This window comes from Cervus canadensis, chromosome 3, assembly GCF_019320065.1.
Source record: "Cervus canadensis isolate Bull #8, Minnesota chromosome 3, ASM1932006v1, whole genome shotgun sequence".
Lineage (NCBI taxonomy): Eukaryota > Metazoa > Chordata > Mammalia > Artiodactyla > Cervidae > Cervus > Cervus canadensis.
This window is the reverse complement of record NC_057388.1, coordinates 8,535,874-8,551,268: the sequence shown is the minus strand read 5'-3', so window position 1 is coordinate 8,551,268 and position 15,395 is coordinate 8,535,874. Positions and strand designations below refer to the sequence as shown.

At 37.2% G+C, this 15,395-nt stretch overlaps 1 protein-coding gene across 1 annotated transcript in view; it reads left to right on the top strand.

Moving 5' to 3' along the window:
* LRRD1 (leucine rich repeats and death domain containing 1) overlaps positions 1–13,648 on the top strand; it is a 32,638-nt gene extending 18,990 nt beyond the window's left edge. The window contains exons 3-6 of the mRNA XM_043462574.1: positions 3,773–3,971; positions 10,316–10,477; positions 12,577–12,694; positions 13,337–13,648. Of these exons, the coding sequence (XP_043318509.1) occupies positions 3,773–3,971; positions 10,316–10,477; positions 12,577–12,694; positions 13,337–13,523 (666 nt within the window). The 3' untranslated portion in view covers positions 13,524–13,648. The remainder of the gene's footprint in view (positions 1–3,772; positions 3,972–10,315; positions 10,478–12,576; positions 12,695–13,336) is intronic.
* Positions 13,649–15,395: the final 1,747 nt, after the last annotated feature.

The window sequence follows — 15,395 nt, the reverse complement described above, 5'->3', positions numbered from 1 at the left end:
AAATTCCACAAGCATACCATCACAATACAACTAACGGACATACATTGATACAACTTACTTTTACTCTTGCTTTTTCTTATTTATATGATTTTATAAGCAATTGTAGAAATATTGTATACTCAATTTTAAAGTCTTCTATTTTCACTTAACATATAAGAATTTACCCATAACATAATCTTCCCAATAATTTTTATAACCAATGCATGATATGTGTAACTAATCCTCTCTTGTTAGGCATTCTGTGATGTTTCCATTTTTCATCATCGTAAATAATGCTATGATGAACTTCTCCATAAATGTACCCTTTTCATATTTTACTATTTCCCTATGGAATTTCCCCTAAAGAACTGCCAGACCATGGGTATAAATGTTCTTACAGCATTTCAGTTTACTCAACACTGAATTTTATGGAAATATTTTTTAAAAATCAAAGAATTTGATTTATATATTAAGATATGATTTATATATTAAGATCTCAGTAAACAAGTGGAAAGGACACAGCTATTACCTAGCTATCTTTAATCTGACCACCACAGTCAAATTAATGTGATAGAGGCTTGACTATTATCTGGAGAAGGGATAGGCTACCCACCCCAGTGTTCTTGGGCTTCCCTGATGGCTCAGCAGGTAAAGAATTCTCCTGCAGTGCGGGAGACCTGGGTTTGATCCCTGGGTTGGGAAGATCCCCTGGAGAAGGGAAAGGCTACTCACTCCACTGTTCTGGCCTGGAAGATTCCATAGACTGTAGAGTCCATGAGGTCACAAAGAGTCAGACACAACTGAGCGACTTTCACAAGTCACACAAGTCACAAGGGACTATTACGGACAGCAAGATTTCCTAGTGTGTGTGTATGTGTTATGTGTCCAACTCTTTGCAACCTCATGGACCAGAGCCCACCAGGCTCCTCCGTCCATGGAATTCTTGCTCCTCTGTTCAGGCAAGAATACTGGAGTGGGTTGCCAGCTCCTCCTCCAGGGGATCTTCCTGACCCAGGCATCAAACCCCGGTCTCCCGGAAGATTCCAGGCAAATTCTTTACCGTCTGAGCCACAAGGGAAGCCCAAGATTTCCCAAAGTCTGTTACTAAAAAATACTAGGCCCATGAGCTTTGAGAAGCACTGGGCTCTTTGAGAATCACAATGGATTCAAAACATTAAAAGCTCTCAAGTGGCCTGCGCAAAGAGATTGGTTTGTCTCTATTTAACCCACATTTCCCAAAGTTATTTTTTAAACCTATCTGCTATATATACATTTTACAGAAAGACTACTTCAGAAAATACTTGCTTAAGTAGATGGAATGAATAATAATACATGTTATATTTTAAAAATTTCTCTTATACTAAAAGACATGTTTTAGTTCTGTACTATAATTGTCAACTAATTCCTTGGCTGATTTATAATCCTCTCACTTTCTCTTCTTATATCTTACTAGGGAAATCTACAAAGTTATGTCTTTAATTTTCTCTTTGCTATTAACTGCTTCCTAGACCTCAGCATGCACATAACTCTCAGATCCACATGTCTGGAGCTAATCTTTCCTCAGTGCACTAGTACCACAGATTTGCTGGATATTCTCTGTTCTCTTATTCTTCTACTGTCCAAAACTCAATATAACTTCAAAATCAAACCCACCTTTCTTTCTAATGCAACTCCCTTCAAAATTTCCCCATTTCTGTTTGTGATGCCACTTTCTTCAGACCTGCCAATCTAGAAATCATGGAACCATCACCAATCATACTGAATCTTACACCAAAGCAATTTCATTTTTCCTCTGAAAAAGCTCTTGGATCCTCTCTCTGATTTTCCAATGTCACTGGCTCCATCCTGGTCCATGCTCATTGCTCAGTTCATGCCTAGACTACTCTGGGAAACTTCTGCTATTCTCTTTGATTCTGTCTCCTTCCTTTTCTCAGGACTCATCAAAACTATCAGCCTTCATTTCACAGGGCCATTCTTAGGAATCTAGATTCCTTGGATGGGTGGACGGTTGCCAAATGCCTGTCATTAAAACATCAATTTGAAGGTCACCAAATGAGAAAAATGATATATCAAAACTCCTTTCAAAAGGAATATCCTCTATCATTGGAAAGATCACTTTGATAACCCTCTTGGGGTGAAGGTAATATACTCAAAAGATTAATCTATATAATAGCATATATTCACTGTACAGTCATCTGAAGAACAGGAATCAGGTTAATTACAGGGCTTTTATTTTGCTGAGTGAAGGATGCCCAACAGGACTTTTCCTTTCAGAGTAGCTCTCTCAGTCACACAGTTCTGAGGCACTTCCTCTAAGAAATGCTGAGCAAATTGTTCAAGAATATTTGTTTGAAAGAATGTCAAATTGTAGACCTAGCTATTTGTATTGATCAGATTCCTCCCAATAGGCCCAGATTTCAAGTCTTGCCAGAGGTTGGTTCCATATTCCTTCTCTAAATATATCTCCTTCTGCTTCCTATCACCTCTTTACTTGTCAGCTTTTCACTGGCCATTTTTATGCATGATATTTGTCTTGCCTAAAGTGTCCTGTAACTTCTATACAATCCTATTCATTCTCAAAAAACCATTTGAGTCCCACCTGAAACTACATGAAACTTCTTTTTTGTTCTCTCATTTATGCTGATATACATTCCCTAAATTCTCTCTCTATATATTACTGTTAACGTTATTTTGGCACTGAATTACTTATTGATTAGTGCTGATTTCTGATTGTTTCATATGTGTATATTTTGGGCTTCCTAGGTGGTGCTAGTGGTAAAGAACCCACCTGCCAATGGAGGAGAAGAGATGCGGGTTTGGTCCCTAGGTCAGGAAGATCCCCTGGAGAAGGGCATGGCAACCCACCCCAGTATTCTAGGCTGGAGAATCCCATGGACAGAGTAGCCTATCAGGCTACAGTCCACAGGGTTGCAGAGTCGGACACCACTGAAGTGACTGAGCATGCACGCATGCATTTTGTTCCCAAACTGAATTTTAATCTCCCTGAAGTTAGGATCATCTATTATGCTTCTTTTATACATGGAAGAACACTGAGCTCGATATGTAGTATTTACCTTGTTGTCTGATTATTTTTGAGGGGCCCATATATTCAAAACACTTTTTTCACTCACAGGACTTCCTCTATTTCAGAAGCCACTTGTGATGACCTTATTTTTTCTGGAGATGCGTATTTCTTCTTTGCCTTAGCAGAGTATCTTAATTCCTGTTACTTTGCAATCCTTTTTGTACTCGGAATTTTCATTTGAAGCTACATTGCCAAACTGTGTGTGTCTATTACAAAGGAATTAATGAGCACTTACTCAAAATGTATCATGATTGGGAACATGCATACAAAAACTATATGTCATTTAAAAATCCAAGGAGAATACACAAGGGATTAATAAAAAGCTATGTTGATGAGAGTAGGAGCAAAGAGATCAAATATGGAAGAGAATAGTTTAGAAAGACTTCAGGGAGAATAAATCAAAGCTGGGTAAGCTTTAGGGACAGAAGGGATAAGGTGGGACTGAACATCAAGCACTGGGAGAGAGAAAAAAGTAGTTAGTAAGCCACAGGGTTGAATAGGTAGCATCGGTCAGACTGGGGAGATATGTGGATGTTACACAACTTGTGGGTTTTATTAAGGAAGGGAATCACAAAGACTTTGTGACATAGTGAAAATGTCTCCTTTTTTGGAACAAAAAAAATAATCTCTCCTTCCCTTTTATTTCAGAAAAAAGTTTTCACCATAGAAATATTTATTAAAAATATAATTGTTTAACCTTTGTTACAGCTAACAAGACTTCCAGAAGAGCTGTCTAATATGACTAAACTTAAAGGACTTGATATTTCAAATAATGCAATCAGAGAGATGCCAACAAATATAGGGGAACTGAGGAGTCTGGTTAGTCTAAACGCAGACAACAATCAAATAAGATATCTGCCGCCATCTTTTCTATCTTTAAATGCTCTCCAGCGGCTAAACTTGAGTGGTGAGTGTCAAGTGTAATCAATAAGCATTATTAATAAGTTGAGTTTTAGTTTCTAGGTTGCAAATTTTGCTGACAAGACAGAATGGCAAACACTCAACACCATGTATTAAGTGCCCATTGGAAGGAAATGGCTATTGCACATAACAGAAAATGAGAGCAAAGCCTAAAGTCCAGTTCCTTCCCTGAAAGAGGTTATGATCTAGCTGGGGAACTTGAACATATTTTCATTTCTTTTCTGTCTTCTCTGCCTATACCTAATCATTCAGCATTTCTTCCCTTTGTGAACCTGACCTCTCTCCATCTACACATACAACCTTAGGTCAGCATTTTCTCTATTTTCCTTTCCTGCTGGCTACCCTGAGCCCACTCCTACACCCTATAGTAATCTAATATCTTACAGTCTTTTACAAAGTAAATCACTTCAATTACAACAACAAAAGTAAGTCATTCTAAAAATATCAGAATTCTCAAAGCTAGACTAGTATTTTTCTTAATTTTTATTATAAAGTATTTCAGGCTTACAGAAAAAACCACTTATGTGCTTACTCTCAGGTATAAGGAATCATTTACTTGAGTTTTTTTCATTCTTTTTTTTGAATTAACTTAAATATTTATTGAAGGATAATTGCTTTACAGAACTTTGCTGTTTTCTGTCAAACCTCAACATGAATCAGCCATAAGAGGGGATACATGTATACTTGAGGTATTTTTGACTGTTAAGAAATAAAACAGAATCGAAACTTCTTTTGTACTTCTCCCCAAGACTGGAAGTAGGGGCAGGTGGCTCACTGGTAAAGAATCCACTGACAATGCAGGAGGCGCAGGTTTGATCCCTGGGTGGGAAAGATCCCCTGGAGAAAGAAATGGCAACCCACTCCAGGATTCTTGCCTGGGAAATCCCATGGACAGAGGAGGCTGGCAGACTACCATCCATGCGGTTGCAGAGTCACACATAACTAAGCAACTAAACAATAATAACCAAACTAGAAGTAACCACTGTACTGAAATTGGTGTATATCTTTTTTCTACCCATTTTTTCCGTCCTTGATAATCATACCACATACTCTAAAAAAGTATATTCTGCAAGTGTTAGGTACAGTGTTTTATAAATATCATATAAGTACTGGTTGATAATCTTGTCGGAATATTCTGTCTTCATTGGTATACTGTCTTGTATTAGTTGCTTTGGAGAGGCATTAAAATCTACAAGTAGGACTGTGGAATTTGTATGATTTTTGCTTTAGTTATCAATTTTATTCATGTATTTTCAAGGACTATTATTAGAAAAACACAAATATGATTGTTTTTAATAACAAAATGGTATTGAATTTTGTCAAATGACTTTTCTGTATCATTGAGAGAATCATGAGCTTTTATTCTTTTTTCTCTTAATATCACATGTTACACTGATTGATTTTCTTATATTGTACCATCCTTGCATTTCAAGATAAATCCCACCTCACAATGGTGTATAATCCTTTTAATATTTTGCTAGATTTCATTTGCTCTTATTTTGTTGAGGATTTGTGCAAAAAGGATATTGATCTGTAGTTTTCATTTCCTGAAGTGTCTTTTTCTGGCTTTGGTATCAGGGTAATGGCAGCTTCATGAAATGAGTTATGAAGTGTTCGGTCCTCTTCAATTTTTTGAAAGAGTTTGAGGACTGGCATTAGATGTTCTTTAAATATTTGGTAGAATTCACCAGTGAAGCCACAAGGTGTAGGGTTCTTCTTTGTTGGAGGATATTTGATTACTGCTTCTGTCTTCTTTCTAGCCATAGATCTATTCAGATTTTCCGTCTTTCTCCATGATTTAGTCTTGGCAGGTTTTGTGTTTCTTGCTATTTGTCCATTTCCTCTAGATTATCCAGTTTGCTGGTATAATAATGGTCATAGTACTCCACAATCTTTTACTTCTGTAGAATCAGTAGTAATGTTTCTACTTTCATTTCTGGTTTTAGTAATTTGAATCTTTCTTTTTCCTTAGTCCAGTGAACTAAAGGTTTATCAATTTTGTTGATCTTTTCAAAGAACCATCTTTTGGTTTTGTTGATTCTAGTGATTCTCTATTTCATTTATATCTGCTCTAAAAATTCCCAAGTGGCTCAGTGGTAAAGAATCTGCTTGCCAGCACAGGAGATGCAGGAGACGTGGGTTCAATCTCTGGGTCAGGAAGATCCCCTGGAGTGGGAAATAGTAACCCACTTCAGTATTCTTGCCTGGAAAATTCCATGGACAGAGGAGCCTGCGGGGCTACAGTCCATGGGGTTGCAAAGAGTTGGACACAACTGATTGACTGAACATGCTTGCAATCTTTATTTCCTCCTCTTCCTGATAGTTCTGGGTTAATTTACTTATATTTTTCTAGTTAATTTATATATAAAGTAATTACATTGATATTCTTTTTTAGTGTTGGTATTTTCAGCAATAGATTTCATCTTCAGCACTGCTTCTGCTGCATCTATAATTTTTGGTTATTGTGTTTTCATTTTATCTTTGCATTTTATAATTTCCTTTTTGATTCCACCTTTGACACAGTGGTAGCTTAAATTTGGCATGCTGCTTAAATTAGTAAAGTTTTCAGTTTTCCTTCCATTATTTTTGGTAGTGTCATGCCACTGTGGTCAGAAAAGATATACTGTATGGTTTTTTTTTAATCAATCTTAATGAGATTTGTTTTGCACCTTAATATATAGCCTTTCATGGAGAATATTCTATGTGTACTTGAGAAAAACATGTATTCTGCTGTTGGAATGTTATATGTGTATCTATTGGGTTTAATTGCTTTATAGTGCTGTTCAAGTCCCCTAAATGACTTTTTGTCTAAATGTTCTATCCGTTACTGAAAGTGAGGTATTAAAGCTTCCATTTATTATTGTAAAACCACCAGATTTTCCCTTCAATCCTATCAGTATTTGCCCAGTATGTTTTGGGGCTCTGTTGTTTGGTTTGTACATACTTCTAATTGTTATATCTTCTTGATGTAATGATCCTCTTATCAATATACTGCCCTTTGTCTTTTATAACAGTTACTGACTCAAAGGTTTTGTTATCTGATATTACTAAAACCACCCCAGCTCTTTGGTTAGTATTTGCATGGATTTCTTCTTCTGTCCTTCAATACCCAGAGCCATAAAAGAAAATACTACTTTCCCAGTCTTTGCAGTTTATCTCTAAGCTGGGACACTTTAACACTAAGCCAGGCCACCTAAGACTCTGTCTTAGTCTTTTCCTGATTGTGTGAAGCCCAAAAATCCACCTCAGGTGCAAGCCTAGGATTCTCTCAGTTTTCTTCTGGGCATGTGTCCAGTTCTGAATGTGCTTATTGCATTCCATTTTCCCCAGAATATACTGTGGCTCTTCTGAGCCCTAATTCCCCCAAGAAACTTCCTCCTCAGCCTTCTCCTTCCTTGGCTTTTGAATTTGTTTGCTGCTTTGTCTGCTGTTCTTTGCCCCCCTCCCTTGTGGGGGACGGGGAGACAGTGTATGTCTTTACACGGGACAACAACTGTCTGAGCCGGGGGAGCAAAACAAAGGTCATTCTCTGTGCCAGTCCATCAGGAAATCAGCAGACAGGTCAGAATGCAAAACCACAGTATTAAAAGAACAAAGTCTAAGTTGGCTTTCTGATACCAGCACGCTGTACCAGGAATGCAGGCTGCCCCAGCCCGCTCTTTGACTGCTGCTGCCTGGGAAATGGAGAGTGGTAGGGAGATGAGTGAAAAAGTCAAAGTGCTCTCTTACCAAAATTCTTCTGCCTTTTTCTTCCTTGAGCAGTATCCTACTAACTGTAAAATTCTGGAGTAAATGCCAGCATTCTGAAAAAGCTGATTCTATCATTGCTTTCCAACTTTTGATTGATTCAAGTGGAGGACCTGATTTTTTGAGAGGATTACTCTGAACTTTCTGTGACATTCATTCTAGGTGTGGTTTTCATGTTTATTTATACTTCTTGGATTTTGCTGTTTCTGGCCTGGATATTTTACTAAGTTGGGGATTTTTAACCTATTTCTTCAAAAAGTTTTTCTGCTTCATTTTCTCTCTTCTCTTGGTAAGATTCCAATTACCTTTACATATTGTCTTACAAGTCCCTAAAACTGTGAGTGTGTGTGTGTAACACACACAGCTTTTAAGCATCTCATATTGATCTACCTTCAAGTTTACTGACTTGTCTATGATCTCTATTCTATTACATCTGTCCAATTAATTTTTAATTTCAGATACTAAATATTTCAGTTCTAGAACTGCCATTTTTCTTTTCGTAGTTTATATTTCTTCTCCAAGATTTCCCTTTTTTTCATTCATTTGAGACTATCTTTCTTTATATTCTTAAACTTCATTGTATTAGCTGCTTTAAAATTCTTTTATTGTTAACTACAATTGAGTCAGTTTTTTTCTCTTGGGAGTGAGCCACACTTTCTTGTTTCTCTGTTTTGAATCCTGAAGTCTATCATCAATTCTGTCTCTCTCCAAAGAAAGTTGATATTTGTTCTGGTTGCTATTGTTGCTTCATCAGGCACTTAAGTTGCTGGACTGAAAATGCAAACTCCTTCCCTGCAGTTGGCAGCTCCTTAGATCTCAGTTCAGTACTTTCAGCTGGTAGCTGTTATATCGGTTATCTATTGCTGTGTGACAAATTTCCACAAAATTTAGCTTCTCAAATTAATAAAATATTTATTTCGCACAGTTTCTGAGGGTCAGGAACCCAGAAGGCGTTTAGTTGACTTGCTCTGTCTCAGAATCTTGTGTGAGATGACAGCCAACCTGTTGGTTGGTACTACAGACAGGCTTGATTAAGGCTAGCAGATTTGCTTCAAAACTTATTTATGTGGCTGCTTGCAACAGAATTGAGTTCCCTGCCATGTCAGCCCCCTTATGACATGGTAACTAGTTTTCCCCAGAGCTAGTAATATCAGGAAGAGAGAATATACATAAGTCAGAAGCAGCACATACTCCAAGAAACAATAAGCAACCTAGTGCCCAGATCTTGGTTTCTAAAACCTTTCTTCACTAAAAGGAACCAGGTTCCTTTATTCTTGGCTAAAATAACATAACCATAAAACACACAAATAACACAAAGGCAAACTTTAGGCCAGTTCCTCTTGAAATGATTACAAATTCTTTGTCAGTAATCACAGTTTTACTTTATATGTCAAGTTTATATTACCAATAGATTAAGGTGGTTTTGAAAAAATTACATTTAAGGAAGTGGAACTTACCCTCCACCCTATGAGGATGGACTAGACTTTATAACCCAGTTCTAAAGAAAAAGTATGGAAAGGAGAAAATCAAAACATTACATTGCAGAAACCTGGCAGATCCCATTTTAGCCAAGGGATCAAGGTTAACATGCCAGTGACGGCTTGTGGATGTCAGGTACCCCTGAGGTGAAGAGAGCACTCAATCTCTGTGGCGTTCTTTCCAAAAACCCATAACCCCAGTCTCTTTCTGAAAAAATATATCAGATAAACTCATATTAAGAAATATTCTTCAAAACCCTAACCAGTTCTATACAAAACCTTTAAGATCTTGAGAAACAAGGACAGGCTGAGGAATTCTCACCGACTGGAAGACATACCTGTATGCGGTGTGCTATCCTGGAATAGATACTGGAGCAGAAAAAGGGCATTGATGGAAATATAATGAAATTCAAAAGCATCCAAAGCTTATTTAATAGTACTGTGTCAGTGTTAGCTTCTTGGATTTAAAAATGTAACATAGGGGACTTCGTGGTAATCCAGTGGTTAATACTCTGTGCTTCTACTGTAGAGGGCACAGGTTCAATTCCTGGTTGAAGATCCTGCACACTGCATGATGTGCCAAAAAAAAAAGTAACATAATAATGTGAGATGATAACCTCAGGGAAAACTAAAACTAGATGAAAAGTATTCAGGAGCTCCATACAATTTCTGCAGCTTTTCTGTAAACCTGAAATTCCTGAAAACAAAGAGTTTATTTAAAAAAATTACCAAACAAAAGTACCATCACACTTACTCTGTAAAGTCCATTCTGGTATTGCAAGAGGGAAGCCTCCTATCTTATCTTGTCATTCTCGATGAGAAAAAAGAATCCTTGCTCTGCTTCTGTACGTCCTCCTTTTCACTCCTAGCAAGTGGACAACAGTAAGAACTTAAGATTTGCCAGCACCGTGAGGCACCTCCCGCACTGCGTCAGTGAGACACAGTAGAAGCCCATTCATTGCTGCTGTTCAGTCGCCATGTTGTGTCCGACTCTTCGTGACTCCATGGACTGCAGCATGCCAGACCTCCCTGTCCTTGACATGGTTACTTGTCTCCATAGTTTTCCTTTACAAAAGGATATAATTCATTTTTTTTTTCCTGCTAGGAAATAATCTTTCAGTTCTGCCTAGTGGTATCTACAACCTTTTTTCACTGAAGGAGATAAATTTTGATGATAACCCTTTGCTGAGACCGCCAATGGAAATCTGTAAAGGAAAACAATTGTATACTATTGCACGCTATCTACAGAGGGCAGATGAAAGAGATGGTAGGTGATGAGTGAGTGATTAGCTAGCTTACAAGTCATTTTCTGGTATGAGTATATTAACAAATAATTTGCTTTAATCAGAGGTTTTCAATCTGGCAGGGACATTAAAGTATTTATCATCTTCCCTTTTCTGAAGGCTAGGAGTTTATTTTGATAATTCAGATTATTTAATGCAGGTCTTTACAATTTGAACCATTGAAAAACAGGTAAATTTAAGTCACAGATGAGTTGCTTCCCATCTATTAGCCTTGATGCTCTTCAAGAGGTTGTGGCCATCATGATTGTGGCCAGACTCAGAGAATCTACCTATTTGAAATTTTTATCAGTTCTGGACTATATCACCATATACAGTTGTTCCAAAAGTCATATTTGGCCTTGAAGGAAGTTCACAGATCAGGTTTACACTGATGCCCGTCAGTTCTTGGCTCATTACAATCACCTGTCTGCAATCCTTAGGCAATCTTCATTCCTGCTGTTCTTAAGTACTCCTCTGATTACTTCAGAGAGCGGGTCTATTTTCTTTAAATGCCCTTTCACCAGATGGAGACTGGTTTCTTCAAGCCTTTGGATGGAAGTTGCACTGTCTCATTCTTTCCCTGGGTTTGGGTTCCCAACATCTAAGGTTTTTCCTGGGACTCTGAGTTTGCTGCTCACTGTCAATCCTCAGAATAGACCCAGATTTTTGTCCTCCAATTTAATGCAGTTTTAAAGTATTAAATCAATTTAATGATCCAGATTTGGGGAAAGCGAATATATACAACTCTCCCCCCAAATCATTCTATTATGTACCCTGTCTGTGTAATCAAGAGGCTTATATCATCATAATCCTTTAATCTGTTGAGATGGTCACTAAAAAGATATGGTTACAGTCCTCTGTAAGCCACAATATGTATGATTACCTTTCTGAAGATTTTGCAAGAAGGCCTCATTGATGGAAGGAGCCTAAGCAATAAAAAGTCACAGTAGTTGTTTTCTCTAACTTGCTATGCAAGTTGGTTCTGCTATTATAAAAGGGGAAATTTAATGGTAAGTTTACTTTTGTAAAACAAAGGTTGAAGGCCTTTCTAAGGATCTGTATTATTGCTAGGTTACAGTACTTTAGAGAAGGGCTGTAAAGTTACATAACTGAACTTTCTTGTTAACATTCTGTTACTCAAGTTCCTGAGGATAGAAGGTTCATGTGGTTCTAGCCTCTGTAGGGAAAGTTCAACTGGCAATGACAGTAAATCAAAGTCAGCAAAAATAAGAGAATTCAAGTCATTTATCTCCTTTCTTTATTCCCATGGGGCCTTCATACTGCAAGCTTGGCACCACAGAGACTGAAGAGGAAGTCATCATGGGAGATATATTTATTCTGCAATTAACAAGGAACATGGGGTCTCTTCCTTAAAATTTCACTTAGGAGACTGGATTTTCAATTATATCATTAACATACAATCTAGCCTGAGTGATTAATGGTATGGATAAATATTTTAAAACAGCACTGAATATATTTGAGATGATTATAGAGGGGTGGCAGATCTCTAGTTTTTTAAAATTCTCAAATTACTTTGGTTAACAGAAAGATGGATCTAGTTCATATTAGCTAATAGCTTTTTAAAAACTAAAAACACTCTATGTCTAAGCCAACAGTCATTAAATAAATGATGTGAATATAAAACAAGCATATATATGTGTGTGTACACCATATTTATAGTAGTTTTAAACTTGGTTTCTCAGGATAATACCCAAGAAGCATATTAAAAAGCTAGAACTGAAGGAAGGAGTTAAATTCATTTCAAATCCTGAAAGAATTAAAGGGTTTAATGATCACTTTGAAGTTGCTTATGATATTCTTTTAAACAGACATTTTATGTGAAATTGACATTTATGTTATTTATGTTTAGGGTTAATTAGAATTGAGAATTGAGTAGTTCAAATTTATATTTTGTTATCTTCTCAAATTTCAGTTAGTATATTTGTACTTTATTTTTCAATTTTGTTTGATATATACATTGTATAAGAGCACAGAAGTAAAAAATCTAGCTATAATATTAACTCAAAATAGAGTATGTTTTTCAAAACAGATGGCCTAAATTTTCTTTTCTGTTCCAATGTAGAGAAAATCTTAGCGAAGATCTTCAAAATAGTTGCCAAGAATATTACTGAAACAAATTTTCAATTTTTGTGTCAAAAATTAAACCTGACAATCTCAGAAAGTGATAAGTCTGCATTGAGGTATGTATAAATGACAACATGTAGTATAGGCCTATTCTAATTTTCTGGTTTATATCATAATGATATTACATGCTTCTGAAACATTCATATGAACATGAACTCTAATTTGTTATAAAAGACTGATTTTAGTTTACTGTATGTTTGAGATCCATATGGTTACAGTAGTTTAAGAGCAAGTACTCTGAGGATAGAATGGTTGGCTCTAAATCCCAGCTAGTTCTGTGACCCTGGATAAGTCCTCTGACTTTTGTATGCCTCAATTTTCGACTAGTAAAATAAACAGATTTACCTAAGTGAGCTGTCATGAAGTCAAGTTACAAAGCGTGTAGTGCAGGAGCAGTGATGCGCTGTCTACAGTAAATAGGCCACAATTATATTGAGGTCTTGAGTAAACCTCTCTTAGAATCAAATGTTAATTCAATTGTCAATTTTGTACAAGGCAACAAGGGCTGGCATAGGACTGACATTCACTTACTGTGTATGTGTCAGACTCTGTGCTAAACTTTTATATAAACTGTCTTCACCGGTTAATTTAATCACTCTGGTAAACTAGGTTGAAAATCTAGATATACAGTATTGATACAGTTTAAAACAATGTTCCTAGCTGATAATTAAAAGAGTTATTATTTAAAATCTTTTCAGCACTGTTTCATTAGGTGAGAGAGTCCACCAAGTACTTGATAAGTGGAAAACGGAAAAGAACAACTTGTCAGTAACCACTGCTGCTCTAAGAGATCAGCTAACTCGGGCGCTAACCATGATAGGAGCATACGAGATTATGGACAAAATAACAGCTTTAAAACTTTTTTCATGTGCAATTAAATTCTGAACAGTGTATCTGGAATAAGAAATGAGAACATAGGATGCACTTACATAATTGAAACTGGATAGAAGAGAAATGCACGTCATGTCTCTTTTTATGAATTCCTAAGAGATGATAAATTTTGGCTACCACTCTAGTGTCATCATAATAAAATATTACAGACACTATTTTGTGTATTAGTTCTTTTTTTTTTTTTTTTGGTGTATTAGTTCTGTTGTCTCTCTACTCTCCCTTCAGAGATACAAAGACAGCTAGCTATTCTTCAGTTCAGTTAAGTTCAGTTGCTCAGTCGGGTCTGACTCTTTGCAATCACATGGACTGCAGCATGCCAGGCTTCCCTGTCCATCACCTGCTCCCCGAGCTTACTCAAACTCATGTCCATCAAGTTGGTAATGCTATCCAACTATCTCATCCTCTGTTGTCCCCTTCTCCTCCCGCCTTCAATCTTTCCCAGTCTTTTCAAATGAGTCAGTTCTTCACATCATGTGGCCAAAATATTGGAGTTTCAACTTCAGCATCAGTCCTTCCAATGAATATTCAGGACTAATTTCCTTTAGGATGGACTGGTTGGATCTCCTTGCAGTCCAAGGGACTCTCAAGAGTCTTCTCCAACACCATAGTTCAAAAGCATCAATTCTTCAGCGCTCAGCTTTTTTAGCGAATATAAATCCTTAGGCACTCTTATTACTATGGGAAAAGTTTAAAAATAGAGAAGGACTTAAGAGACAGGTGCTGTAGTTGAGAACTAGTATTTTATGTTGCACTTCTGAAAAAACAACAAAGACAATAAAATACGTGGTGTTTAAATCCAAAATGCTGTACTGTGCACTGTGTTTAAGTACTGTGTTTAATTTGGTCTCACATCACAAAGTGTATCTTTTAAAAAGAAGGTTATTTTATAAAGTGAATAAAAACTGTACACTGTCTAAAATATTCTCAATCACTTGGAGGACTCAGGTCACACTAGCTTGTTGTCGTCGTTCAGTCCCTAAGTCGTGTCCGACTCTGTGACACCATGGACTGTGGCCCGACAGGCTCCTCTGTCCATGGGACTTCCCAGGCAGGAATACTTACTGGAGGGGGTTACCAGTTCCTTCTCCAGGGGATCTTCCTAACCCTGGGATCAAACCCATGTCTCCTGCATTGCAGGAGGATTCTCAACCACCGAGTCACTCAGGTAGCCCCCCACGAGCTTAAGTCAGTGAAAAGTGAGAAATCCAGAAGTATTATTCGTTTCACCTGTGGTTGTTGTGATGGTTAACATTCTCAACTGGCAGCAAAATATTTCCATAGGACATTAAAATAGGAAGGATCTTGGAAAACTATCTATTATTTTACAGATAAGAAAAGTAAGACCTAGAATAATTAAGTGACATAGGCAGGTTCTGTGTCCTTCCTTCAAAGATACAAAGACCAGAAAATTTTCTTGGGAAAACTTTAGTCTGAAGTGAGAGAGAGAAGAAAACTGGATAACATCAGAACAACATCACAACTTTTGCCATTGAATGCTACAACAACCTTTCAAACAGATGTTTTATCGTGTTTGTTGTTGTTTAGTTGCTCAGTTATGTCCAACTATTTTGCGACCCCATGGACCCCACCAATGAGACTCCATGGAGCCTGCCAGCCTCCTCTGCCCAAGGGAGTGGGTAGCCATTCCCTTCTCCAGTGGATCTGCCTTCCCAACCCAGTTATAGAATCTGCATCTTCTGCACTGGCAGGCAGATTCTTTACCTCTCACCCATCAGAGTTTCCTGTCCTATCCTGTAGACTCACCCAGAGCTCACTGTATTTTGCTGCCAGATTTATCTTTTAAAAACACAGATCTAACATATCAACCTCCTGATCAAAATTTCAAATTATTCCTTTTATAGTGTA